Source organism: Falco naumanni, chromosome 6 (assembly GCF_017639655.2).
Source record: "Falco naumanni isolate bFalNau1 chromosome 6, bFalNau1.pat, whole genome shotgun sequence".
Lineage (NCBI taxonomy): Eukaryota > Metazoa > Chordata > Aves > Falconiformes > Falconidae > Falco > Falco naumanni.
In genome coordinates this window covers 49,000,049-49,026,243 of record NC_054059.1, presented here as the reverse complement: position 1 = coordinate 49,026,243, position 26,195 = coordinate 49,000,049, and the positions used below count along the sequence as shown (strand labels likewise).

The following is a 26,195-nucleotide window of genomic DNA, read 5'->3' as shown; positions in this document are numbered from 1 at the left end:
GTCCCACTGAAGTCAGTAAAAGGATGCACTTAAGGGCTTGATAGCCTACAGGACTAAGCCCTGACTCCTCGGTTCCCCAGTTTTTCAAGTGCAGTGTGCTATGTCTTGTATGCACAACATGTCTAACCTACAAAGTTTATTCAAAGAACATTCAGGAAATAAAAATCTTATCCACAAGAACATGAATCTCAACTGGATCATGTCTGACTGAACCATGAGTCAGAAAAACACTTCTGCACATGATTAACTGCTTCCCGCACCAAGGTCCATGCTTTTTCTTTGCAATATCACTTCATAATGAAAGAATCAGTCTGGGGTGGTGTTGGTTTTTTTTTTTTTGTTTGATTTTTTGTTTGTTTGGTTTTGTTTTTAAATTGCGTTTCCAAAACCTGTATCTTTTGGAATAGCAACATGAGATTTGAAGGAAAACAATGGGCAAAATAACTGCAATTTTAGGAAAAAATATGCAGGTCACAAACACCCCACCCCCCCACCCAAACAAAACCCAAAAAATCCAGCAAACTGAAACTGAAACACAAACCTAGCTTGTCACTTAAGATATGTCCTTAAAAGGTCTATAACATTGCCATTTAGCCCAAAATTTGGTTTACCTTGTAGTGCATAAGCCATGGTGCTCACACGTTTCACCATGTTCTGTTTATCTTGTGGTGTTATTTTACTGGTTGCAACTAATTTATCACTTTCCTTCACTCTTTCTATTGCTCCCTGTAGAAACCAAATGCAGAAAGATAAAAAGTAGATTAAAAGAGTAGTCAACCTAAAGGTCTTTATAGTAGCCTAGAATGCTACTGGCCACATTTTGATCTCGAGCACTATAAACACATATATATACACACACACCATGCCTGATTCTACCTTCCCATGTTTTCAAGTTTGTCATTTCACTCTATTGCTTTCAAGAGTCCTAAGAGCTTACAAAAAGCTACTTCAAACACAGGCATGAACATAGTTACTAGGAATTTGACTTTGGCAGAGGCAATAATACACAAGCACATATACAGAAAGGAAAAAGGACCAAGACTCAAATCACAGCTGACCAACACAGACATCCAAAAGCCTCAAACTACTAAATATCTGTAGAACCTTATCTGCATATCACACAAGAGAAGACAACAAACTATTTCCCAAGAAACTACAAGTCATTGCAACATGTAACTTTCAATTCAGGAAAATCCTTGTGTCACAACCAAGTATAAAAAGAAATGCCTCCGCCCTGACAACATATTTGTGCCAAACAATGTTCAAGAGAATCTATTTACACATCACTTGCAGTAGACTTATGTTTCAAGTTTAAAAAAACATTTCTTCTCCTTTTATGGCATTTTCCCCCAAGGATTCTGTGGGATGAGGGACTCTAAGTGTCCTAAAGAAAGAATACACAAACCTGATATGCTTTTATCTTTGTTGCTCTCAGAAGTATGTTCTTGTTTTATACATTTAACACTTCAAGTGGTAAAAAAATTTACTTGTGTACTTGTTTAATACTTCAAAATTGTTTAGTTTCCTGAAATATGTTACAGCAGGCATGTGAACGTTACACTAGGACCCAAAAAACCCACAAAACCAACACCAGAATATCCAAAACTAGACACAATGGCTAAGTTCCTTGTTTTATTATTTGATATCTTTCATATTACAGAGAACAAAGGGGTTGGTTTTTGTTGCTAGTGTTCTTTTGTTTGACTGGTTTTCCCCAGAAAAAAAGTTAAGCCTATTGTCTATTTTTTAATATTAAAGAAACTTCTAGGCAGCACATGATTATTTATCAGTAAGCTAGCTGTGTAAGTATACACAAGTTTTCCTACAATACTGGTATGGTTTAGTATCAACTGATGTAAAGACTGAAATGCTACAAATTTATGCTACTGCTGTTCATCACATGGGGACATGAAGTTAACCTAAGAAAATCACAAAGCTGCTCTCAAATCTTGGATAGCTTCTAGCTTCCCTCCCTTCCAAGTATTTTTTATTTTAAAAGCCAACACCTGTTTCCAGAAACTTTCAGTGTTTCTGGAAGCAGGGGACAGGCTACTGCACAAATGCAGTGTATAACATCACCACTTTTGTTGCTGTAATTTTCCTGCTGCTCAGTCCTTAAAAGGAAAAGCCCCCACATACCTTATGAGCTCCTATGATGTCAGGGAAGCAACCAAGAAATCCCTTATATTCATGATTTGTTTCCATCAGAAAGTGAAGATCTTTCTTTGGCTAATAAACAAAGTATAAGCATTAGTAAAAGTATCTGTGGCATATTAACACCACAGAAAAGAAACTATGATGCCAAAAAAGGGTGAGTGAAAAAAAGGGAAGGAACAAATAGAAAAAACCAAACTAAAATCTTAATTGCTTATTGTAAGTTTTTCAAATTTAAAAAGGTCCTTACTAAAATATAAGCTCTTAGAAGTAAGGCACCGAGCACCAGTGATTGGATGCCTCTGTTCTTTGTTTTACTCAACACTAAACTTATGAAGCGAGGGGTTTTGCCTCAGATTTTCACTGAGGGAGTTATCAGTACAATCTCATTACATATAGAGGTATGTACATGCACAGGTGCATCTCCTTAGTTGCTGACCTGGAAAGCTTTTTTCCAAGTTGCTGACTTGGAACATTTTAAGAACTTCCACACTCAGCCTTGAGATCAAGAGGATTTGCCTTTTGTATGTTTAGTGAAGGCAGCTCACTAACATCAGAAAACACACACATTTCAAGAGGAAGTAATAATTTTATTATTTTATAAACCATAATGTGAGTTTTCTGATCCAAGAGAAATACCTCCCATCACATCCCCCCTAAGCTGACACATAGTAGAAAAGCAGATGAAAGCGCATTTAAAAGCATTAATATTAATTTCATTTAACTCATTTGAAGCATTAGCAGTTATGTTTTAATAGAAAAGAAAAAAAAAAGTCAGAAGTGATCCAAATAGGTGGTATGTTCATACATATTAGGCCAATGCATTCATAATACTCCTACCTGATCTGCTACAAGACTGGCAATTTCTTCATAGGTTTTTCCTGCTTCTGTTATTGCTCCATTGAGATCAGATTCTCCTAAAAGTAAACATCAGTGTTTAAATTACAGTAAGAAACTTGCCTGGATTCAAAGCAAATTTCTAAAATAGCTTCTTTTATTATAATAAATGACTAGGCATCATTTTATAACCAGTAATAATAAAAGTTAGAAAAAAATATGAAAGAATGGAAACTCTGAAGATCTTGAGGAAAACAAATGCGAAAGGGACCACATAAACACTGTTCTACCATAGTATTAGCACTATTCACTTCCACATTTCATATGTAGTTTAACTACACAGGTATTCCCACACACTGGGCAACAGGAAGCCTACCAGAATGGGAGTGAAGGGAGCATGAGAAGGGTGACACTAGAAAATTAACTAACAAAGCCGAAGAGACACCTGTTTTTCTGATTTTTTAGTATATTATTTCCATACCTGATAAGCAGTAAATTCTCCATGATGCCCTATAGAGAAGTGATGCTAGTCCTAAGCTCTCCAATAGGTCAGAAAAAGCAGGAGGTGACCCAAGAAACTTTTTCTTGCCAACAAGCTTTCTAACCCTTTAGGGAACTCTCGGATAATATTTTCAAGATCTGTAAGAATCTCTGCTTTTGAGAGTGAGTTTCTAACTTTCATCATCATATGAAATAGATCAAATGGCCCCACAAACTACACTTAAAAATACAGACATCACCACAAATCCTAAGCTAGACAACACCACAAGCGCTCATAACACTGTATTTACTAGCAAGACATGGCTATGTGGGACAAAGATGGATACAAGCCTTACATTCTTGTTTTTTTCATGCCACTTCACCTTCCCAAAACACCACAGGTTTTTTCCATCCTTGTTAGCTTGTCCACAGCACGTAGTCAACAGTACGGAAAGCAAATTGAGGTAGAGAAAGGGGAAGGTATAATTTGCAGGTATCGAATTTTAGTTTAAGAAAGAAGTATTTTTCTCATCCTTTCAGACATGTCTTGATATTAGGCAGCAGTTAGTATTTTATGAACTTCTTTTTTTATTCTGAAGATATTAATCAGTGACTTAATTGAAAATTATCAAACTGATTTAAGTAATGATTAATTTGAACATTAAGTATCTTCTTGTACTACAACATATGGAGTAATCTATGTTTGAGATTTATTAGATGGGATTCCTTCATTTTAGCATGTCCTGAAGGAAACAATGTTAACTGAATGTTGCTTCAATTCTAGCAATTGTTTCTTACTTTCCATTAGACTGGTTTCATAAAGCCAAAAGCTTTGTGGGAAAGCTACTGATCCTAAGAACTAGTAAGACCAGCAACACAGACACTGCTAAAAAAAGTTATTTTTCTCCTATTTGAGCCTGTCCAGGTAAAATAAAAATAAAACTAACATGCAACATGGTTTAGTGGTGGACTTGGCATAAAGTTGGACTTTATGATCTCAAAGGTCTTTTCCAATCTAAATGATTCTACAGTTCTAGGAAATCCCATTGTGAGACCTAAGAGATACATAATTCAGAAGGTATCTTCACATTGTTGTAAAACTATAAAAAAAAAAATTTCAGGGAGATCAATTTCATTATTTTAGGTAGACAAGTAATTTCATTATTTCAGAATTCCCCACGTCTGCTCAGAAATAACCTTGAAGTAACCGCTGCTTAGGCAACTGACTCCTAGATTTTGGGATAAAATATGGTATGGCTCTAATTAGTCAGAAGCCAGGTTGGTCTAGATGTTGCTTTTTTTTTTCATAATGCCATAAGACACAATCACTGTTCCTATCTAAGCAAAAAGAAAGAGTACGTATATTTGAGTAGAAAAAGAAAATCCTCTCCTTCTGTACAGAACTCACTCAAGAGACCTTCATGGATTGCAGCTTCAAAGAATCTAGACAAATCCTCCCAAAACTGATCCCATTTCATTTGGGGGCAGCAGGGCATACAGCCAGCTGGTAGAGTTTCTGCTGTAAGTAGAGGCACTCACACTCTTCCAAAAATACTACAGGATAGAGTCACAGAATCATTCAGGTTGGAAAAGAGCTTTCAGATCATCAAGTCCAACTGTTAACCCAGCACTGCCAAGTCCACCACTAAAACCATGTCCCAAAGCATGTTTACACATTTTTTTAAACGTCTCCAGGGATGGCGATTCCACTACATCCCTGGGTAGCCTGTCCCAATGCTTCAGTGGTATTGATGCTGGTAGCATATTTAAAAGTTGTTCCAGAGATTGGATCCCAACAATAGACAGGCACACAAGTGGTAGAGGAGTATCTCCAGCTCCTCATGCCACATTCTTTTCTTCTACAGTCTCTTTTTCAGGTAGTGCTACAGCAGCCTTAAAAAGTCAGATTTCATTTCTCACCTGCCACAGCCTCCAAGTTCTAATGTACGTTATCAGCAGCGACATGCCCTGCTCAGTCAGTCACTCCCTCCCTACACCAGACCACCTTGTCAGAGGTACCACATACAACCCACATGCTTTAATTCCAGCAGCAGATTGCTCCCAATCACTGTTGTCAGCCCAGGGTTTGGTTGGAGTTTTGTGACTTGGACAGGGCTATTTCTAGCATTCTCAGCTTCTGAACCAATGCAAAGCTTCTTAACTCCAGCTGTGAAAGCTGAGCTGGGTCCCAGTGCAAAGATATACCAGTATGCCAGGTGCTCTTTAATCAATGGAAAAACAGAAAGCCCCACATGCTGCTGACATTTTAAACAAAATTAGGGCCGTGTGCAGTACATACATCCCCATGAGAAACAGAGGGCTTAAAAGCAATCACTGAAGGGGTAAAAAGACCAGTCAAACTGGCCAGTAATACTCTACAGATATTTTTAACCTGACTACAAGGAGAAAATGGTATTTTCATTGATTCAAAGGCTTGCATGCTGACATAGAGAGATGAAGGAAGATGTAAAACTACAAGGAGTCTTTTGGAGATGTTTAGCAGAGCATCTCTTAGCAGTTCAACTGGTTGGTAAATGCCAGTGATCGTCACTTCTGATGGACTACACCATGCATATTAAGGGAACTAATACTCTAAGGCTTGAGTGAGGCAGCAGAATTTTTTTTTTTGCCAAGAAGTGTTTTTGTTTTCTTTTCTCTCAAAGCACATTTTAACAGAATCCAGGAGTAGGAAAAAGATGAAGTTTGATGTACTAGGGAATTACTTGTAGCAACATTCTTCTTGACAGGTACAACTTGGACTGGTAGCGGTTCAGCACAGAAGCAGCTTGGAAGGGAAGACGTGCCTGTTGCTAGCTGGCAGGATAGCGCAACTTCCATGTAACTGCATAACAAAATTTCTGAGGGGTGATGTAGGATTAGGAGATCTTACCATGGTTGAATGGCATACCCCAGCCATTCACATTTTCTTAATATAGGACAATGACTTGCCCAGATTTGGCACCACAAAAGAGAAGCCATGCTATTTAAGGCTGTGTTCACCTAAGAGCATTGCATGATGCAATAAGATAGGCAATGTAATGTCAGGCTGCAAGACACTTCTGGGCATACTCTGCAACCGTCAATATGCTTTTTGGGACCAGGATCATGCTTTCAAAGTACACGTTCTTAAAACAAATCAGACAGTACATAAGCCTATGGCCAAGGTAAATGAGAACCTCTCAATGTGTCCTTAAGTTTTAAAAGGTACCCTTGCCTCTGAAAATACTGGGGACAGATTCCTAATATGCACTGTGGCTGGAAACTAATTGATAAGGCTCATTCTGTGGCATAAGAAAGAGAGCTTGAGTGAGTCAGATCAATAAGTGTGTCTTGCCTGGTGCTATCTTAAACATTTTCGGCTGGAAATCAGAAAAGGCAGGAAACATTCACTACACATAAGGCTTCATAGAGCAAGCAGGCAGCACTGATGAAAGAGGTAAGGACAGCAGGTACATCCATCCCATCCTAACTCTGCAAATGAATCAGCTAACAATGTATTCAGTGTGTCAGAAGTCAGCTACCAGTAGCTGGAAATGTTCATGTCATCAAATCAGTTGTTGCAAACTTCAGTGGCCTAATATGCTTAAAATTTCCACAACTTGAATATTAAAAAAAAAAAAAAAAGGGAAGAAAAAAAAAGAAAAAAAAAAGGATGATGAAGAGATTCATCTCCCAACAGAAACTGAACTGAGTGCCTTTAAGCATGCTGAAGGAGGCATTCCTCTTTATCAACAGTCCAGAAAAATTATACCCCATACCCAGCCTAGCTAGTACTTCATTTGAAGAAACACGTCTTCTTTTAAACACTGAGATCAGGAAAGCCGCATCCTATGGGTTTAAATCCAGGTGCTTAAAGCTCTTGCACAGCGTCTGCTTAAACCACAGACCCATACCTGTGGCAACCATCAAATGAAGATGTACACGAACAGCAGGCAGGACAGCAAGGGCAGCAGTGATGAAGACATTTAAAGTAACACGTGCACTGCACTTAATTCTCTCTTCCTGGGAACCCAAATGAAAAAGCAACGCATCCCATATATTATTAATTCTGAAAAAATACACTGGTGTACCAGTTATTAAAAAGAGTACAACATACAGAATCAGGACAAAGACACCAGTGAGAAGGGCATTTTCCTCAGCAAGATACTAGGGTACAACTGAGCAACCAACCAACCAACCTTGCCTTGCTCCCAAGCATCATGGGATCTACTTTTTCATACCAGTCAAAGATGCTCAAAATCACATTGCAGCTTTCCCTCGTAAGGTCAATCTGCAATTTTGCATCCTAGCTTTAAGCCATATTGTTTTCCCTTTACCCTGGCAAAAGAATGTGTGTTCAAGCAAATTTTAGTCCTTTCTCAAGAATTCTTGCTAGAGATTGTAGCTGACTGCAATTTACAGTTTTCTAACCTATGCTAAGAGCACCTAACTATGCATATCCCCAGCTTGATTCTCACATCCAAAAGTATGTCTTAGGCAATATGCTATGCTCCAATTCTAAGAAGCAGTCATCCTGTGAAATACAGGACAAAGATGAAACCAAACTACAGGGACGATGCCTATTTCCAGTGTTTCCAGAAGCAGAGAAACTGTGTTTCAGAAGCGTTTGCATTTTAATACATGGTTTATGGGGCAAAAAGCTTTAAGACTACAAAGCAAGGGACAGATGAGTAGTCAGAATAAGCACCGGTCAACTAGAAGTCCAAAGATTGAAAGATTTCAGGAAGACTATGCTCTAACATTTAAGGTTTTAGAACAGAGCAATTTTGTTATTAAGTCAAGAAAAAAAGAAATTTGACAAGAGAATCTCAGAGAAAATGGACTCAGTAAGCTCCTTCTGGGTTATGAGGTTGTATTTTCCAGTTATCTGGAAGACATCAGCAGAACTTAACATATCAAAGCAGGATTTTAAGTTTGGCCTAAAGACCACATTTTAGGAGAACTGAGCAACTGATGCCCTCCTTTTCCCTCTTCCCTCCCACACTTTCACACCTAACATGACAGGCTCTATTTTAGGGCTCTTGAAGGAGAAGGAAAGGTAAAGGACAAGAAAAGGCTACAGTAGTGAACCCTCCAGCCCACATAATAGTATACTGAAATCTTACAGTTAAGTTTTCCATCCTTATGTGGAGTAGTTCTTTCATGAAATCACACAATAGTTCCATGAAAGATACTGTCAAGGCTGCATTTTCTCCCCTTTCCTTTGATATCACCAAAAAAAACCCAAAAAACAAACAAACAAATGCTACAGCATGTTTTGTCAGCCAGGTCAGTGTCCAGATTATGTATTAATGAAATCAAGCTAAACTCCACTAACAACAACAACCCACCATGTTTAGACAATGAGAGAAAACGAGATTGCAGACTAGAATATAAACCCCCCATAATATACACAGGGAAACAAGTTTTTAATATTTTTCCAGAATCCTGTTTGACATCCAAAGTTCAAAGAGGAAAGCATTAAGATCTTTGGCAAAAAAATGTAGCACGATGTAATTAAAGTATCTTCTGTTAAGTAAAGTAAAAGATGAAGCTTTAGAAGTACCTTGGTATCCACTAGTGCTGAAGACCAGTGCCAGGCTCTGCAATGCTTTTCCTATCTTCTGGTATTCCTTAGGTAGCGCTGGAAGTGGGAAAAGGATGGGGGAAAAGAGGGAAACAGAAGCAAAAACCCACAAGAGTTAAGTGAGACTAGATCTGCAGCATTTTCAAAACTTGACAGAAGATGTCAAAACCAACTAGGTTTTACATTTCCTCTAGTGAAGCATTTACAGTCATATTCTTACCCCCCACCCTGCTACAGACATTCCAAAACTGGGTAACACAAATGCAATGTGTATTCTTGAAAACCACAAACAGCTGGGGAAACGGTGTGTGACTACTATTAAAAAAAAAACAAACAACAAAACTCTCACTGAACTCCTAGCTCAGCCCTCCTATGCATACAGCAAGATTTTTTTCTCCCCCTCACAAGCAGACTTTATCCTCTGGGGGTGGGGGAGAAGAGCTGCAGTTATTAATGAGATCTATTCTCGATATATTTTAAAGTGATATTATTATATTGACCTGAACACCCCTCAAATAATGGATTCTATATTTAAAGGCACTAAACCCCAAGATTATCTAGGGACAAAATCTGATGCAAGTATTTGAATAATAAAATTTTTCATAACCTGTTTAATGAAATGAATGCATAAATTCCTTCCTCACAATTAAGTCAATAAGCTGTGATTTATGAGTGCATTTAGTAGTAACACTTTGAATACCACCACCCCAGAGGCCTAAAAAGAAAAAGCAGGTTTTATATAAGCTACCTATGCTAGCAGAAAAAAACCCACAAGTATATGTGCTTTTTGTTGTCGAAAAAATTGTATTCAGAGGGTACAGTGTCCAGGTAAAGTTTTTTAGCTGCTCTAGCATCCCACACAATCTGATTTTCACAGAGCAACCCCTTCGCAGGGTAAAAACACCACAATAACCAAAACCCAAATCCCTCGAACTGCATAATTTTATTGACTATGTTTGATCAAGTTCTTGACCAGAAGTTAAATTATTTATGACAACCGATATTTCTTTATACATATCTATATACAACAGGTACCATTCAGAGTACTGAAATTCTGCTATCAGCCATTAACCTGCTACTGAATCCCCAGTGGAAACTTCAGTGAAGAACATTTGGTTTCTTCTCACTTGCATTTAAGTAGTTTCCACTGTCAGTCATTTTAAATATCATAGAATTGAATGCATGTAACCATTGCTCAGGAAATGCCAAAAATACTTCTGACTAGGAGTTGGGACTAGAGCTGACAGGGAAATTGAAACCTAAGAGGCTACTGAAATTCTTCAGTTTTGCACATCCTTCATTTCCAGTTTCCCTTTTCTATTCAGAATGAATGTCTGGAAAGTTAAAAGTTAGTTTTCAACACAATCACATCTGACTTACTGTGTTTATGCTAACTAATTATTAACTATTAAGTACAAGAAAAGTAATTCTATACCTAAAGCACTAGTGTTGTAATTTAAGGAGATTTTAGTAGTAAACAAAATACTGGATTTCTACCGTAAGCACAAATCCCAGCCAGCCCTTAGCTATGGTGGTTTTGACCATTGCTTCTGTAACTGTGAAGCAATGCTATTTTTCCAGTCTCATCTGAGGGACCTTATTCTTTCTCCTGCCCTCTGCTTCCCCCCCCAGTATCATTTCCTAGTGAAGTAAAATCTGTTCAACATTACAGCTGTGTCCTGTATTATAACTATTTTTGAGAAGCAGGAGTGTCTGTGACATAAAATCATAGGCTCATTTAGGCTGGACTTTTAAGACCATTGAATTCAACTGTAAACCTAACACAGTAGAAAGAAACCCTCTTTTTCAAAGTGGGGAAACATAAATAATTTAAAGTTCACATCCTACGCATAGTAAGGTCTGATATAATCACTACCAGAAAAGACTGAGCTTCTACATTTCCAATGACTCTGGTCAGCCCCAGATACTCAACTGCAGTGTCAGATTAGAAAGCTGCAAAGACATAACTCAGGAGACGTACTTATCCTAAGTCTGGGGACAATGTTTTTTGGTGGGACTTAAAAAAAAAAAAGAAGAAGAAAAAAAAGTGGAGGAGATTTATGTGCTAGGTCTGGCGACCCAAGACACTACAGCCTGCCCTGAAGTGTTTCTTATTATGATCCTCAGCTGTAGTACCTGCTTCCTTTCAATAGCTGCCTTGTGGTGGCCACAAACACTGAACACTGCTGTGGACTAGGAAATTAGAGCCCAGGCAGAGTCATAGGGACTTGGTGTGAAGTTCTGCAACCCTAAATATCTGTGGGAAGGAAGAGACAAGATAGGAGAAAAAGAATTGGGCTAAAGATTAATTTAAAATAAAGTTGTTTTTTCTTTTTTTTTTTTTTAAACTCATTTTATCTTTAAATCACTCCTCCTGGCATGCAAGAATCCTAAATAAGGGATTAATAAAATGCAATAATCTATGATTTTAAATAGACAGGTCTATTTTGCCCATGTTACTAAAATGTAGATAAATGACAAATACAGAATAGGTCCAACAAGGGCTTTAGCTAGATTACAGGAATTATTTAACTTTTAGTATTTTTAAAGCTATGGGCAGGGACCAGATATTTCTGTTATCAGAAAGAAAAAAACCCAACCAAAAAACTTGCACAATTTACTCTCAGACACTGAGAGCAGCCAGAACACCACACAATTCTCATTATAATACAGGATTTCCTTTAGTTTTAAAATGTGCCTTGAATTATAAACAAAAACTATGACCAAAAAAACCCAACACAGAGAAAACCAACACAGAAATGACTGCTGAGTTCAGGAGGGACACTTACGCCCTGTACACCTCTTCCAGTGCTCTTGTCCCACTGTCAGCAGCTCTTTAACTCCATCATCCATTGCTTTGGTGAACCTACCCACTGCATCACATTTCTGTTCTCTGTGGCATTTGGAAAAAGCAAAAACAAAAAGCAGTTTAACAGATGCATTACACTAACCTTAAATGCAATACTGAAATGTTTAGTAGTGTCACCCATGTCTTAAAAAAAAAAAACCACAACAAACAACTATCAGAGAAATAAATTAATTCCTTGAAATCTCTGCCATTTCACTGAGGTCAGAATTTCCCTCTTTAGATACAGACATTTTTCACTCTATTCCCCCACCCCCATCAAACACATAGTACTGGACTATCATTCTTACTATAGTTAGTTAGCTTAAAAAAAAAAAAAAAAAAAAAGGCTACTAGCTAAATATCCTCCCTATTGAGATCAATCAACAACAGAATAGCAAAATATGAACATCTGATTTAAGGAAAATGCATCCCTAGAGCACTTAACACAAAGAGCAGGACCCCACGCTGTCAGGAAATTAGATGTCAAGAGTAATGGACATAGCAGAATTCATACAAGAATGAACAAAAATAAAAGAAAATAATTGTTCCAGATAATTTATATTTTTATATTAATATAACTTTATATATTATTAAATTATTATATAAATAATAATAGAATTCTAAAATAGGTGAATAGAAATTAATACAGCCGTTCTATGGAAATATATATGCATAACCTCATATTATGCTGACGATACCATTGTGTTCAGTTGTGTTTTACAGAGGGGAAAAAAAAAAAGTGATGCTCAAAAGAGAATTCTGAATTAGTATGTGCCTTTTTACCTCTCTTTAAGCATGTTTTCATGCAGCTATCAAAGCTTACCATTAACACAGCACTGCATACACAGCAATGCTCTTTGAAAATTAGGAAATAAATGCCTAGTTTTCTTTTGTAGAGTTCAATGAGAATTATTCAAACTGCATCAGATCTTAGAAATGCTCTCAGCCAAAGCCTGTATGAGACAGCTCCCACAGCAAGGCAACCCTAAAGTAACTCCCCCGAGCCAGGGGCAGCAGCTCCAGCTGTGGCCCAAGCACCTAGAGCTCCCACCTCCCTACCCACACCTACTCTCTCAACTGGAAATCTTATCTGAAGAGTTACTTGCACAGTAAGTAATTTTCCAGATATCCAGAATGCCCTTGTTTCATTCCCATTTTCCCAGTAGCAAACCATCCTTTAATTTTCTGTACTTCATACTTTCTGGTATCCTGATCACAGAAAAAGTTCATGAACCAGCACTGGGTTACCACTCTCTGATCAAAACCGGGATGACACAGGACTGCCAAAGTACTAGCAAAACTGTTTCAGTAAAGAGCATCTTTTCACTGAAAAACCCCAAGAACAAGCTGGTTTGTCCACTTACAGGTATAATGCCTTTCAAGACTCTGTTCATAAGACACATTTAACAGCACCCTGAGATGTTCCCAGGCACTGGAACATGGTGTGGGTATCACAGGTGTTACAGCCACCCCTGCAATGCTTGGAGATAGGTCCCCAGCACCACTCCAGGCTGCCAGCCCGAGCCCAGGAGCCCATACCCTCTGGTGACTGTTCCCAGCAGGCTGCTTACCCACCCTCACCCCATTTGGGGACAAACGGTTTAGCAGATCATATGCAGGTCATTCCCTGCCAGGGTCCTGTATACAATACAGACTCCCTCCCTCCTGCATCCTATGTAGAAAATCATCCCTTTGATTCACTCCTTCAGCTTTTATACACTGGGATTTATATAAAATGTATCACAAGTAGTCAAGTTTGAAATCCTCATGTTCACAGTGAAAGTGACCTGTAAATATCCATCTGTTTTACTAGTACAGAACTTTACCTATATTAATATGCCCTGCATCACTTGGATAGGGCCTGTGCTGGGCTATTTCCAGGTGTAGGTACACTACTGCTTTGCTACTATGATCACTTCTATCCAGTTTATTCACAGCTTCAGACACAAAACATTATCCAAGTTTCCATGTTCTACAACAGCTAGAAAAGCATGTCATGTATACTACATATCTTTTAGTAAAAATGATTAAGTGTAAAGGACTGAAGTAAAGGCTGCAGAGTAAATCCAGTCTTTCACTCTATGACACCGCAAAAATGTAGTAACCCATTTAAAAGTGAAAATCTAATAATTTAAGTAATTTTTCATTTTAAATAGCTTTCCATGTATTTCAGATATTAGAATCACACTGTGTGTGCAACATATACAAGTATTTTACAGAAATACTGTTTTCCCTGATGGTCCATGGTGGTGCATTGACCCTGGCTGGATGCCAGTGCCCACCAAGCTGCTCTATTATTCCCCTCCTCAGCAGAATGGTGGGGGGTGGGGGGGAGAAAAGATGGTAAAAAAAAAAAGCCTTGTGGGTCAATATAAAGGCAATTTAATGAAGCAATACCAAGTCGCACACATGGAACCAAAGGAAAACAAGAGATGTTACTCTTTACTTCCTCTCAGCAGGCAATGTTCAGCCAGTTCCCAGGAAGCAGGGCTTCAGTACATGTAGTGGTGGCTCCAGAAGACAAATGCTGTAAATAATGAATGATCCCCACCCTTTCTCCTCGCCTTTATATCTGAGCAGACATCATATTTTATAGAATATCCCATTGATCACTTTGGGTCCACTGTCCCGGTTATGTCCCCCTCCAAGATCCTGCGCATGCCCAGCCCAGCAGTGAGGGGGGTGGGAGGTTGGAGAGACAGCCCTGATGCTATATGAGTACTGCTCAGCAGCAGCCAAAACACTGGCATCCATCACCACCCCTCCAGACACCAATACAAGCACAGCACCATGAGGGCTGCTGTGAGGCTCAGCCAGACCCAGTACATCCATCTACAGTTATCCCAAGCTACTTGGTAAGTCCAGCACACTTAGGAACTGTTCATAGTTGAAAGATTAAAGATCAAAATACACAAGCAATACATGGAAGCCACAGCAATATAAAAACCTAACTCCATAGGATCTGCCAGTACTCTACACCTTGTCAAGTAGTTTTGAATAAATTGGTTTAGGATCAGTATTCAACTAGTTTTGCATAAATCAATTTAGGATGAGCATTCAACCACTGAAGTCAAAGAGACATCCTCTGCCTTGATGAATACCTCTTCAAATCCATGAATATATGTGCATGTTTACTATTCTAGTTTTATACTAACTCAGTATCTGTTGTATATCCAGATGCAAAATATCCATGCAAAAAGAAACCACCTTACATTTCTACCATGTCCAAGTCAGGAGCTTCTGGTTCCATTGTAGAAAAGATTAGGACTCCTACAGTTTCATCTTTTTCTGCCTTCCGCTTTCCAGTTTTCCACTCCTTGAGGTGGTGGGAGGTGGAGAAAAAAAGACAAAGTTTGACCACCACTGTTCATGCATGTTTAAGGGCATGTACTTAAGCAGTGAATGAAATGCTTAGGAGAACAGTTAACCAATAGACGACCCATAAATCAAAAACCTAGAAAGGAAAGTTTCAGTGGGGCCAAGGTTTCTTGAAGTCTTCCCCCCTCCTTGTGCACTTTGTTTTCTAGATTCTGGGGTCAACAGACCCTCTTGTATGTTACTGAAATACAGTGTAAAAGCAATTATATTCAGCTGTCTCTGCACATGTGACAGTGCTGGTATCAGAAGCTACTCAAGATCATGAGACTCTTATGCAACTGCCATACTAAGTTCTTAGTAAGAACAGATAAAGACGTTAAAAATTCCACATGTATTGCAACATCTGTTCTGTTTGTATCAGTCCATAAGTCAGACAGCAAGAACTGCTGACCAGCTAGCACAATTATACAATTCTCCTTGGCCATCCAACTAGGACTTCACTAGGAGTACTACTTTTTAAGTTAAGCCTCAGAATAATTCTGGTTGGAAGTGACCTCAGGTGGTTTGTAGACCAACCTTCCACTCAAAAACAGTCAGCTGTGACCTAGTTACTTAGGGCTTTATCCAGTTTGGTCCTAAAAACCTCCAAAGTTCATTTACTTTTTCAGCAAAATCTCTGTGTATTTAGAAGTATGACTGTTTTGAGGAGACAGCAGCAGAGTTTTCCCCTTTTATTTCCTCATCAGTAGATACCCAAATTAGTAAACAGAGCTTGAGCTCAGTTCATGAAGAAACCATTACTTACTGAAGGTGAAGATACTAAAACCTTTTAAAAAAGCATAAGAAAATGCTAGGGGGGGTGCAGGGACATAAAGGACTGGTTATATCAGGTCAGACTGCAGCATAATGCTATTACAATCCATTCCAATGAAAACTGTGGTTTGGAGGGAGGGGGGATTTTTTTTAAATATAGTACAGGACGAGACGTATCTTAGATCTGCTACAAAGTAGCTTCTGTTAGCAAAGCAGTACCAATCAGAGGACCACAGTGATTAGTAAGTCCAACAGAGACAGAGGAGAGCCAGAAGAGTTGTTATATACATTCCTATTCCGCTGGAGCTATTAGAACTGTCCTTAGAAGATGGCAACAGAAGCTACTCGTTGTGTCGGAACAGCATATAGCATTTTGCACAAGCAACTTTATGCCTCATTTTGATCAGTCAGCTAAATTAGTAAACCCAGCAGTTTTCAGCTCATCACTACTGCCCATGAGGGGGGGGTAGACAAATGAGAAGGCTACAAAGCTGAGCTCTTAGTTCAAACAGGGATGGAGGAGGCGAGCAATTTATCTCCTACCTTCTCATCTCGGAAATTGAGAAATTGCTGGAAAACTTCACTTTCTGAAACAACAGGATGACGACACATCCTCGTCATCCAAGCCTGCAGCCTTTCCATACGCATTTTGATAAATTCTTCTTCAAAGCGCCCTGTTATACATTGAACAATAATGGTTACATTTCTACTCTAGTATCCTCAACTTTTTTTAAAATATTTAATTTAAAACAGAACCTGTAAATCATCTGGTGAACTATTAACCATTTAATGACTGTGAACTTACAAGAAGGAAACCTTATGCTGACAAATCAGAAGAAATTTAAATTGCAGTATGTTAATTACTGACCAAGAGTAGTACTCCTTTTTAAGATAACCAGGAAATATTAAAAAAAACCCCACACCATAATATCCACCCAAAATTCAAATGAATTTTTGGAGAAAAAAAATAATAAACTTTCAGATGGAAGAATTAGGTATTCAGGTGGCTCAAAAAAGAAGCTAAGTACGGGCTCGGAATGCAGGTATTTTTCTGATATAGTCTAGTACACCTTTGGCCAATGTAAGGCTGAGAAACATCAGAGAAAAAGGAACTACTTACTTTCCAAGCTGTCATGTCCTAGCTAACAAAGCACTGCAGCTGGACTGCTTAAAAAAAATAAATGTGGAATTGGAGTGCTCAAATACAAATTGCAGATTTGAAAAAGCAGCACCTCCCATAAATATATTCTTATAGGTAAGTTAATGTGTTAAGAAAAAAGCCTCAAAAATTTTTTTTCAATAAATTATATGTATAAACTGGTTAGAATACATCCATGTAAGACTAACTGATTTTTTTGATAGTTAGGAGATTTTTTTAGCAGAAACTATTTAAATAAGTAAGTAAGTTTTTTTTAAACCAGCAGTGCATCATCACTGTGTTTTTGTAAGACCCTTTTAGTTTTAGCGCAAATTGCATCTTCTTGAGTGAATCTTTTCCAATCAAAAAAAAAAAAAGCATGACATCAGACTTCTGAAGTATCCAGTGAATAGGACTTATTTGAAAGGAATGAGCAATTCCCCCAGCATCCAACTCCTCTAATTTCCATAGCAGCACGGATGACAAACCTTGAATGCATATACTCTTTCAGTATAAATCTACTGTATAGTTACTATGGCAGCAGCTCCACAAGAGTTTCTTGTGGGTGGTTTGTTTTTGGGGTATTTTTTTAATTGCCAATATGGAAACTAGCAATACTAGGAGGTAAAGAACAAAACTACTGAAAAATGAAGTATGGATAACTTTATTGCAAATTGGCTAGGAAAAAAATTTACAAAAATCAACTACAACAGAAGATACATTATATAACTTTCAGTAATACCTTGTTTTGTCTTTAACCTATACTGAAATCTCTGCAGCGTTCTTGCAAGGAATGCAAAACAACTGAACAGTAACACTTGCAAGTTATGTGCTGGTCATTAGACATATTATCACCAGCAAAAACACGAACCTGAGCAAAGCCAGTCTATCTGTAAAGTCTTGCTTTGCCAAGACCAATGGACAGAAATACTTTTCTAGATAGTCTTCAGAAAGAAGTCTCCTAAACACAATGAAAGATAAACAATATTTTTCCAGGGTTTCACACAATGTTTCAGAAAGAGGCATGTTGTGTTTTGGTTGTTTTGTTTTTGTTTTTTTATTTTTGGCATGAGGCAAATTATTCTTTCCCACAGACTCCAGAAGACAGAAATCCACAGGCAAGTTTTAACTGTGATGGCAAACTCTTGAGTCTTTTAAGACACAGTTACAATGAAATCTAGAGACCCCATCGTGTTCTGGTTTCCCTTTAGTCCACATGCACATGTTTAAATAAAAATACTGGTCAATTCTAAGCATGAGGCTAACGGGAGGAAGTCACTTCCTCACTTTTCAGTTTCCTCGGCATTTATCCCAGCATCTGCATCAATGCTTAGCTTTCTTCAAATGCAGCAGAGCTGCTGCATATTCAGTGATGCCCGCAGCCACATGGTTGGTGACTTGCCAGTTTTCGTATGTTTGTTTTTGGCTGGTTGTCTTAAAGACTGTACAAAAATCTTACCAGAAAGCACATAAGTGGAAATAGGCTGAAGTAATGCATTTTCCTGCTATACAGGTGCCATTCTTTTCTTCATGTGCACTTGAAAGGAAACCAGAGAGTACAGAAAATGCACAGGCACTGCCATATGCAATTGCTGAACACATCAGCATTCCAAGGGTCCAATCCCACTTTTCATAAAGTCAGAAGAAAATACCTTCATAAGCTTCAGAAAGTTTGGTCAAGATAAACTGCCATCAGAACAGAGCAGAACGTTATACAAATGAAAGATGCTTTCCAAATTGTGGGAAATCAAGTAACAACAGAAATAGCTTCAATGTTTTACTTGTGAGCAAAAAACCAGTTTGTCAGGGGATGCTCCCTTTCCTCCAGGAGCTTTGAATAAAATATAACACATTTACAATCAAAAGCAAAAGAAAACCAACCAAACAAAAAACCCCAAAACATATACACCCAATCCAAAAAAACCCAAACCACAAAAGCAAAAACACCCACCCACCCAAAACCCCTCAAAGACATTGCTCCAAACAATCAGCAAACACAGAACATAAGTCTCTCTCTCCAATAAATGTACTCTTCTGTAGTGACTAGGGTGGGGGGGTTTGTTCGTTTTCAATTACTTTTTTTTTTTTAAATCACTAGACTAGATAATTAAACCCGAGTTCTGAAATGATGCTCTTAGTGCTGATATTTATTATCAATAGGCCATCATAACTCATCATAGTTGCGAGTGGTGAAAGGTTGGGTTTTTTTTGATACTTACTTTAAAATAATAGGAAAACCAGTAAGAAATAACAACCTTGCAAAAAAGCGATCTCCTTATTTCCCATCCCATGAATTCAAAACTGGGAATAATCACCTGTTACTTGCTTGTCTGGAAGAGAAGGTATTGGAATGGCTAATCCAAATTTAACCAGGAGACGCTCATACAACCAGTCAAAGTGCTTGTATCTGTGGTTGACAGACCGATTAGTGTTCTGCAAGAGAAAGACAACTCTGAACTTTGACAGGCATCTACAGACAGTGACATGAAATAAATGTGAACAGAATAGCAAATACGTGGAATGTAAATAAAAGTTATGCTTTAAAGCCTTGACTCTGTAATTACAGAAGAACTTTAAATGCTAGAACAAAGTAACTCTTTGGAGAGAAAAAGAGTGTGACAACTGCTACTTACTTTTACAACCCTGTTACCAAGTCACACAAGCTGCATTATTTATATGTACAAACGACCCATATTTGAGAGACAGAAGATCCTGTTTCAGATACACTTACAGTGCAGGTCAGCTGATATTCAATGTAGCTCTTGAGACCATACATCTTAGAACCTTTTTTGGGATCTGCCACCACACAGTCAAAAGTAGAGGTAGGATAAACCCACATTGGGCCATAATCACCAATCTGTAAAAAATTGCAAATATTATCTTTAAATATATCATGTTGTACCAGCTGCAAACAAGATGACAAATACTTTCTTCACTTGAAGGTTTCCATTATTTTCAGCAAGGGATTGATAGTGAGGAAATAGAGGGTTTTCTTGCAACTAAAGATGACTGACCACAGTTGTGTTTATGTTCCATATTTTAAAATTTTTCACAAATAGCAAAGGACTGTTGAATTCTAGAAATTGCTGCTTCAACCACATTTCACTAGAACAGCAAATATCCAGAAGGGTTTGGTTTTTACATCAGAAGATGACCTGACCATCATGACTGAATATTGCAAACCTTTACAAAAGTAGCTCCTACATATTAGATAACTAATACAACAGTGTAATGTATCTAGATAGTTATGTGCTGTGTCTCCCAATCCCCAAAAAGCTTATTTTCATGATGGCAAGTAATGCAGATCCAGCATGACAAAAAAATTACTGAAAGTAATAATTATTTAAAAAACCCCAATAATCAGCACACTTCAAAGAAAGGAGTTAAGACTGGACCCTGAAAAATCCCTCAATGATACGTGACTGAAATGTAGTCTACCACAACTTCAAGATACTTAAATGGTAAGCAGTTTTATTATGACAGTAATATTTATAATTATATGTTCAGTTATCAGTTTCTTCTGACCCAAAGACATATAGCAACCCTGAGCCTAAAAGTTACATTGGAGAAAATGGGACGGATGGGGATGACTAGAAATAAACAAGAAAAACCTCCAAAAGCAAACTCACAAAAAAACCAACAACCACCCCACAAGAAACACCCAATCCCAAAACAAACCACACCACCCACACACAAAAACTACAGACACACTCCCAACTTACAATTATGGGAATTTTCTCTTTGGGTTTTGCTAGCTGCTTTGCCAACAGATACTGCTCCATCCCAGGTTTTGCAAATCCAGGAAATCTAACAATAAAATAAAGTAATAAATTTATTCTGTATTTTCCTTTCTGTGACACATGCAGAATTACCTGCCACTATATGAAACAACCCTTAGAATTTCTCAAGTACAGAAAAGAATTTGTGTGGATTACTTTACCAACCAACAGTTTGTCTTGAAAAAGCAGGAAAGTTCTAGCTACTGACATCTAGCTTTTATTTATGTAACACAGGCCCCTTTTTCCAGGGCGAAGTAGCTATTTGTGCTCTGCAGTCCACCAGAGTCCACATTAACAGGAAGACACAGAGTAACACCAGTCACCCCTCTGCAGTCCACCCTCTCTGGAAACGCGCACACACACACACAGATGCCCATGCACACCATCCTGCCATTTCAGATTATGAGAATTCAATCATCTAGAAGAATGACAAACTGCAGATCTATGAAGTGCTTCTAAACATGAGTTATGCTAAATACTTTATCCACCAATTAGAAAGCAAGCCACAAAAAAATTACTGTTACGTCCTTGAAGTCTGCATAAATAGTCTTATCAAAAGCAAATGGTCATCCTCTTTCTAATTAGAAAGATACTTAGCCCTTGAAGAACTGACAACCTACTGCCTGCTTGCAGAAACACGAGTAAAGCAGGACTTAGTTCACAGGTAAGCTCTCAAGGTATGTTTATGCTGGTTGTACTGAATGGGTTTGTAACAAGTCAACGCTACAATGATGCAGAGGTACTCTCGTAAAACTGGCCGAAGCCTCCACCCATGAACAAAATTAACAACTGGTCATGCAGAAACAGTTGATTTTAGTTACATACCGAGGGAGACTATTATTCTACAATCTTTTTCTACTCTGCTTTCATTCACTTAAAGATTACCATACAGCAGCTTCTCCGAGTAACAGCAGTTTTAGAATAAACAAACATGAAGTTGTAACATAAGATAATGCTAGTATAACCCTGACAAAGCTTCATGCTACTGTGGTATTTTTATCTAAAAAAAAAAAAATAATTAAGCTTTGTGTGGTATAAGAATCAACGTGGGTGGTGTAGAACTACAGGACAGCAGAACTTTTCCCCACTGCTAGCAACTAAAATTGCTCACAAACTCTGGGGCAGCATCTCTGATCAGTCTCGCTGTATGAACAAGTCATCAATCACCTTTCATTTTCACTGAGCACACATAGTGTTAAAGACAGTTCAATTGTAAAGACCGGTTCAGAAGTTCAGACCTTGTAAAAGTGTCATTTGCCTGTATAACACTTCCAAAAATTATACAGCTTTGTCGTGTACTTTCAAGCTTTCATGAATCCGTGTTCTCTGATCACACAGGGAGAATGCTGAACTACAAATCCATCTCCACTTATACCCAAAAAATGTAATTTTTACATTGCATATTTCAAGAAGGTTGATTGGTGACACATTTACACATCCTGACAAATTCCAATTCTTTTCAATATATACATATTTGCCCTGCATTTTCCATTACTTGTTAAGTGGTAACTTCATAGCAGCTCCACGAGAATTTCCACGCTGGAGCCCCCCAGGCTCTGATGCCTCAGTCTCCTTGTAACCAAGGTAAGATGGTGAAGCTGACTTTGGGTCATCCCAGTCATCATCCCAATCATCATCATCAGCAGCTGCTGAAATACAGGAGGGGGCAGGGAAAGGAAAATTTAAATATTTTCTCTTTAAAACCCAAAGCAACTACCTCAGCACTCAAACACAGATAATCAACAAGGTAAACATTAAGATCTAGTTCAGCCTTCTGTGTTATTATCCTTATGAATCCTCCTCAATTACCACTATCCCCATCAAATACAACCTGCAAAATACTACACTAGAAATCCATTGAGGGGAAAAAAAGAAAAAGAAAGAGATACTGGTGAGTTAAGATTAATTCAATAGTGTTCCATATTCACAGACTCCAGGTTAGCATTGTCCAGTTATAAGTCTTCCTCTTAATTCAAGCTTTTACTACAAAAAGTTAGAGAAGTCATCTGAAAGGCTAACCACGTCATAAAATTAAGAATTTGAGACAACTTCAGGCCTGAGGGCACAAATTCAAGGGTGTTTAAAAGTTCCAGTTATGCAAAATGAACAACATCCATGAAAACAGATGATGTATGCACAAGACTGACTTGCCAGATTTCCATACAATTTTGAGGCGTCCGTTACTGTGGATCTGATTTTTAATTTTTTTTTTTATTTTAAAAAAAGCTATTATTTTAGTATCCAGTTTACACACATGGCAACGTATTACTAAGAAACTGGCTTTGTTTTGTTTTTTTAAACAAGCCTCGTTCTATAGTTATGAAAGATTAAGCAATTCTTACCTGCACTGTCCACCTACTGTAACTTACTCAAAAATAAGAGCAGTATTAACACACCTGGTCCTTGATATGCCTGTGGATGACCAAATGCTGCTGCTGCCTCCCAGTTATTTGAAGCACTGTTTCTCTGGCCAGCCGCACCTTCAGGTTTTGTTGCCCAGCTGTCAACAGCATTCCCATTATCCCAGTTTCCAGACTTCCCAACGTTCCAGCTGGACCAAGGATCACTGGCATTGTTTGGCTATATTGTATAAAAACAAAAGTAAAGAAGAAATAAGCAACGACCATGTACTTTGTTCTTGAAATCTTTGATCTCCTGCTGATAGGCTATGAGTTTGCATTCAGCACTGAACTTGTCCCGATGTAGGAGCAGCTGCTAAACCTTACATTTCCAGCTATGCAACTCTTAAATACACCTGGAAGAACTGATCAGCTTTCCAGCAATGAGGCACCAGTACGTACTAATAAGTGTTGCATCTCCTCAGGGAAATTAAACTATTTGTTCTAACAGCATTAGCAAGCATTCTTACCAGTGATAATTATTTTACACCAACACTGTAAGTATGGTGCATATGAACTATTAATTACATAAAGCCATGGACTAATTAGCACATTTAAAATAGAAACTCAAAAGTCAAGGATTAGATTTTTTCAAACGTTTATTTTATCAAATCAGATTAGCGCCTTTTATTAAAGCAAATCATAAGTTGTCTACCCACACCATCACTATTGGCGTGACAGCCAGGGAGTTAAGGGCCAGCAACTTACTTGGCTTCCCTGTCAGAGCTTAACTCATTCACAACGACGACAAGGGAAGAAAACCAACATCTGCCAGGGAACAGCTGGCATCTCCCTGTAGACTATTCTCAGCATAAGCTTCTGGTGAAGGTAACCACATATAACCTTGTGCTGATGCTGCTGTGGAGGCGGAAACCTCAGTGAAAGCGTGTAGAGCTGACATGTCTCTAACTACTGCATCTATTTGTCAAGTTCATCTGTTGATAAATTGGATTAATAGCTTAGCATCCTGTTCAGCTCCTTGATTTTAACACTACACTTCTAAAAAAGCATTGACTAGTTAAGTGCAGCCTACTCCAGACACTTACTGCAGAAAGAAAAAACACGCACACACAAGTCAAACCCCACACACCCAAAGTGTAGGAGGAAAAAGGAAGAGAAGGGGAAGAAAAGCAGAAAAAGCCTACAAAGCTTGGATTGTTCAGCAGAGGGAGAAACTGAGCTTTGTAAAAGGAAGTCTCAAAACCTACGGAGCCAGTGTATTGTTTCTATCACAAAGCAGCATATCAGAGAAGGGATACCCAATATAAATTAATTGCTATTAGGCTATAACATTTATATGAATCTTAGAACCTTTGCCAGTACAGAAAGTTTAATAAAACTCACATTAAAGCCAAATTATTCTCTGCAGAAATGTTGAATAAGTGTGTTTCTTACACAAAATACAAAGAAAAAAAAAGTTCAGCTACTCAACATTCCATTTTTCTCCACTAGAAATTCTCTCATTTCAACTTTGAGATACTACTTAGGAATAAGAGCTCTCACTTCAGTTTTTCCTAAAATAAAGTCAACTGCCAATTAGATTTCACAGACAGTATCAAACCTTTAAGACTTGAAAATGCTGTTGATATCATATAATACCTGTTCCTCAGGTACAGAATCTCCAGCATCTGGAAATTAAGACCAAGTCTCCAAGCTGAGGGGAAATCACCATTCAGAAAACTCACAAGTCCGTGGGTCTTTAGGAACCGTGGACAGATTCTATATTGATAGTTTGGGGTATTTTCTTTAAGGATGAAACTGATGCAAGAAACCGATACTACTCCAGAGGGGTGCGGTATCATGGAGGACTGATTCTTGCATAGCTGATACACAGTCCTACTCAGTAATTACAAAGAAGTTGCTAGTAGCTTAAACCAGCCTGCTCTTCCTATGATGTTCACCTGATATGGGTTTATATAAAGTGAAATAACCATACATGACATCACTCAGGTTGATTATCTTTGCTAAATGAACACACATACACTGGGACCCAAACACATGGAAAAGCACGCCTACTCTAACATAACTTTGAGCACCTAGAAAAGATTATTTTGCATAGTATTCATTTGCCTATACTTCTGCAATATATGTTGTGCTGATCACTGGCAATAGATGCCTAGAAGTGGGACGATTGCCAAAAGGCTGAGTAAAGTTTTCCTCTTCTCTGTAGTTCATGTGAAATCTGGTACGAGTGGGTGGTAAAGAAACCTTAAAATCTGCTGCAAAACAAGGGGGAGGCAATAATATTAACACTAGGTACAGTACTAAAAAAGGATTGTCAAGAGCAATCATCACCAAACTTGCAGATAGTTGCTGATATACACTAAATGCTGTACAGCAAGGGGGAATGGATTACTTAAATTGCCCTCTCAGATGCCTTATCTCTATGTACCTATATGGAAGCACTACTCAAATCAGAAAGTTTTACTTATGAGGTGTCCAAGAAAGATCTGGGGTAGAGTTCTTGCTCCTAGATGTATTGCACACAGGCTTTAAAAGCTGTGGGATATGCTATTCCCACTCAGCTCCTTTCAGCCAAAGCATCCACGCTTCTTTCTGAAGCGCTGGAGAAGAAGGTAACAGATGGGTTAGGAATGTATTTATAGACAACACCTCTCAAAGAGCATTTGCAGGCCTTTTCATCTTTCTTCAAATGTTTGCCCACACACACACACACACTGTAGACACTAAGTGGTAGCCAAAAATCAGTAAATATGGAGAAGGGTTCAGGAATCAGGCTTGCCATCCTCAAGGTCCCATAGCACCATGGACAACCAAGTGAAGACACAGTAGTTACTAGAAGGGTGATCTCTGTTCCAGTCAGCAGTTCTGTGGATGTCAGCAGGTGAAAATTCCATACAGG

General features: G+C 38.2%; 1 protein-coding gene across 3 annotated transcripts in view; it reads right to left on the bottom strand.

Annotated features, from left to right (window-relative positions):
- SNX9 (sorting nexin 9) overlaps nucleotides 1-26,195 on the bottom strand; it is a 63,466-nt gene that overhangs the window by 4,343 nt on the left and 32,928 nt on the right. For 2 of the 3 annotated variants that reach the window (XM_040597193.1, XM_040597191.1), the window contains exons 5-16: nucleotides 23,330-23,513; nucleotides 22,429-22,582; nucleotides 20,877-20,961; nucleotides 19,886-20,011; nucleotides 19,470-19,587; nucleotides 16,560-16,690; nucleotides 15,098-15,201; nucleotides 11,827-11,930; nucleotides 9,017-9,094; nucleotides 2,995-3,071; nucleotides 2,140-2,229; nucleotides 612-726 (exon numbers count right to left, since the gene is read on the bottom strand). In XM_040597193.1, coding sequence (XP_040453127.1) covers nucleotides 612-726; nucleotides 2,140-2,229; nucleotides 2,995-3,071; nucleotides 9,017-9,094; nucleotides 11,827-11,930; nucleotides 15,098-15,201; nucleotides 16,560-16,690; nucleotides 19,470-19,587; nucleotides 19,886-20,011; nucleotides 20,877-20,961; nucleotides 22,429-22,582; nucleotides 23,330-23,513 — 1,366 coding nt within the window. The remainder of the gene's footprint in view (nucleotides 1-611; nucleotides 727-2,139; nucleotides 2,230-2,994; nucleotides 3,072-9,016; nucleotides 9,095-11,826; nucleotides 11,931-15,097; nucleotides 15,202-16,559; nucleotides 16,691-19,469; nucleotides 19,588-19,885; nucleotides 20,012-20,876; nucleotides 20,962-22,428; nucleotides 22,583-23,329; nucleotides 23,514-26,195) is intronic. The other variant, XM_040597192.1, reaches the window with a different exon arrangement.